The sequence below is a fragment of the Theropithecus gelada genome, chromosome 10 (assembly GCF_003255815.1).
Source record: "Theropithecus gelada isolate Dixy chromosome 10, Tgel_1.0, whole genome shotgun sequence".
Classification (NCBI taxonomy): Eukaryota; Metazoa; Chordata; class Mammalia; order Primates; family Cercopithecidae; genus Theropithecus; species Theropithecus gelada.
The window spans coordinates 14919468-14922504 of record NC_037678.1 but is presented as its reverse complement, the minus strand read 5'-3'; the positions used below and the strand labels follow the sequence as shown (position 1 = coordinate 14922504).

Genomic DNA, 3037 nt, shown 5'->3' with positions numbered 1-3037 from the left:
CCCACCTCCTTACCCCACCCCCACTCCCCACCTCTTCACCCCCCACTCCCATCCCCACCCCCACCACACCTCACACCCTTGCCACTATTCCGTCATTATAGCTCAAGGAGAGTCAGGAGGGCAAATGATCCCTTGGAAAGGGCAGGATATAAGGTGGGGAGAGTCCTTGCAGACCCTCAAGGAAGGGACAGAAAGCCCTTCAGGTCCTGGGAGGAGGGAAGAGCGGGAGGAAGAGACAGAGGAGTGAGTCGAGGTGGGATCCCTGCATTCACTCACTGGTCTCCTGGCTGACCTTTGAACCTCGTGTGTTGGGGTGGGGTGGGCCGGGTGGGTTCTAAGGACTTTGGGGCTACCCAGCACCCCGCTTGTGTAACGATCCATCCTCTCTCCAGGTTTGCTACCAGCCAGGTTGTGCACTCATGAAATCCTTACAACAACCCTAGGAGGTAGATACCCGTTATTACCCGCTTTACAGGAGAGGAAACGCCCAGCTAATTTTTGTATTTTTTATAGAGACGGGGTTTCACCATGTTGCCCAGGCTGAATTTTAACTCCTGTGCTCCAGTAATCCAGCTGCCTCAGACCTCTCAAAGTGCTAAGATTACAGGAGTGAGCCACTACGTCTGGCTTAAAATGTACTTTAAAATTTAATTTAAATGTGTTTGATAAAGATTTGATAAAGATTCAGTGAGATAAAGGAGATATTTGATAAAGATTCAAAGAGATAAAGGACAGAACTACAGAAATACCTTGGGGGGTGCTGGAGAAAGCATTTCAACAGAGGGAACAGCAAATAGAAAGAAAGGCCCTGAGGTAAAAGTATGTCTTGCTCATTCAAGATACTGTCACATTCCACGAGCCAAAAGTGATTTCTGTCATTTGCAATCAAAACATTCCTAGCGGCTGGGCGTGTGGCTCACACCTGTAATCCTAGCACTTTGGGAGGCCAAGGCAGGCAGATCACCTGAGGTTGGGAGTTCAAGACCAGCCTGACCAACATGGAGAACCCTTGTCTCCACTAAAAATACAAAATTAGCCGGGTGTGATGGCGCATGCCTGTAATCCCGGCTACTCAGGAAGCTGAGGCGGGAGAATTGCTTGAACCCGGGAGGCGGAGGTTGCAGTGAGCTGAGATCACACCATTGCACTCCAGCCTGGGCAACAAGAGTGAAAAAAAGAAAAAATTCCTGCTAATATAGCTTCCCTGATTACCCCTCAAAAAGCAGACCCTCTTCCCTCCCTCCCAGCTGCCTGCTATCTTTTACTATCTTTTACTGCCACATTTACTATCAGTTCTCACTGCTTCGCACAGCTGCCTTTATTTTAAATCATTTGTTATTCAGAAACATCATTAAACACCTACTATGTGCAGCGTGCATGATCACACCCGGACATGATACTGTCTCCCACTCATGAGTGCCATCAGGAAAGTTCAGAGAAGCTCATTTTTCCCAGGGCCACAGTCACAGCAAAGGGCAGAGCTGGGATGCAAACCTAGGCTTGTCCAAGCCCAAAGCCCACGTTTGCAGAATTGGCATCCCAGCTCCATCTCAAGTTGAAGACACTGGGCATATGTTCTGGAAGGAAGGAATGTCAGCTTCTCCTTTGGAACTCAGGTGCAATTCAAGCCTGTAAGGAAAGCAATGTTTTTGATAACAAAGCTTCGGCCAAATGGTACAGTAATCGCTTTATGCACACAGCAGCTCATTTCGTTTCATAAAGGCAAGGTTTGCTATGTGCATTTTCAGGTGAAGAACCAGAGACTCTGACGACCCTGCTGCGACCTCACCTGACTGGTCTGTGTGGCTCCTTGTTCCCAAGGGTTCTTAATTCCCTCCTCTGAGTCCTGCAAAGCACTTTGCATGGGGCTAGGCTTTGCTCTCAGCAGCCCTTGCTCTCACCAGGGCACCCCCCGAGCTGAAACCCCTAAAGTCCAGAGGCCCCTCTGCAGAGCCAACGTAGTCCCTAGAAAAGATGCTGGCTCAGATGGAATCTTAACCCTGGCTCCCTGTCCCAGTGGGAGATCCTAGCTTCCTGGGGGTGGCCCTGCCAGAGCTCACATCCCACCCATCCTGCTCTGTCCCCTGCAGTTCCTGAGGGGCTCATCCTTCCCTATGTTTGAGTTTCCATCCTCCCACCCCACCCTAAGGCAGCCGGGCCACTCCCCAAGACTGAGAGCCTACTCCAGCCTAGGAAGCCTGGGGTTAGGTGCAGAAGGTGCATCACGCTGGAGCTGGAAATGCAGTGATTTTGGGCAGGTTTTGGCTTCTCCACTCACCTGTGAGCCTCAGGGTGGGGACCAAGTTCAGTATCTTAGTTGCTCCTCTACCCGACAGGAGGCTTCCTGACCCCATCAATGCTCTCAGAGATAGTGCATTAGTTGACCAGGGCCGCTGTAACAAAGGACCGCAGCTTCATGGCTTAGAACAACAGAGATTTATTTTCTCGTAGGTGTGGAAGCCGAAAGTCTGAAATCAAGGTATGGTAGGGTTGGCCCTGCTGGGGGCTCCAAGGGAGAACGCTTTCCAAGCCTTCCTTAGTGTTTGGTGACTGCTGGCAATTCTTGGCTTGCAGCTGCCTTGCTTCAGGCTCTGCCCCCATCTTCACATGGCCCTCCTCCCTGTGTGTCTCTGTGTGCTCTCCTTTTCTGTCTCTTTTAAGGACACTGTCACTGGATTTGTTCTTAAATCAGGGATGATTCCTTCTCAAGATCCTTAATTACATCGGTAAAGACCCTGTTTCCAAATAAACTCACATTCACAGGTGAGGGGGATTAGGACTTGGACGTCATGTTTTGGGATCACTCTTCAACTCACTGTAAATGGGAAAATGCAGGCTCAGAGCAGACTGGATTTGCTCAGGATCCACGGTACACTTGGGCAGCCAAAGGACTTCCCTGCTCTCTCGATGCTGGACCAGTACTCCGCCTCCAGCTCCACACTGCCCCGGGTTTCCGAGACCCTCTGGGAACGTGTTCAGTGAAAAAAACATCTGGAGACTGTCTGGACTCAAGAGTAACTGGGAATGTCACCATGGG

The 3037-nt window shown here is 50.5% G+C and overlaps 1 protein-coding gene across 1 annotated transcript in view; it reads right to left on the bottom strand.

The window, feature by feature from the left end:
• Nucleotides 1–2364, bottom strand: part of MB (myoglobin) — a 26256-nt gene extending 23892 nt beyond the window's left edge. The window contains exons 1-2 of the mRNA XM_025398154.1: nucleotides 2279–2364; nucleotides 1522–1629 (exon numbers count right to left, since the gene is read on the bottom strand). Of these exons, the coding sequence (XP_025253939.1) occupies nucleotides 1522–1549 (28 nt within the window). The 5' untranslated portion in view covers nucleotides 1550–1629; nucleotides 2279–2364. The remainder of the gene's footprint in view (nucleotides 1–1521; nucleotides 1630–2278) is intronic.
• Nucleotides 2365–3037: the final 673 nt, after the last annotated feature.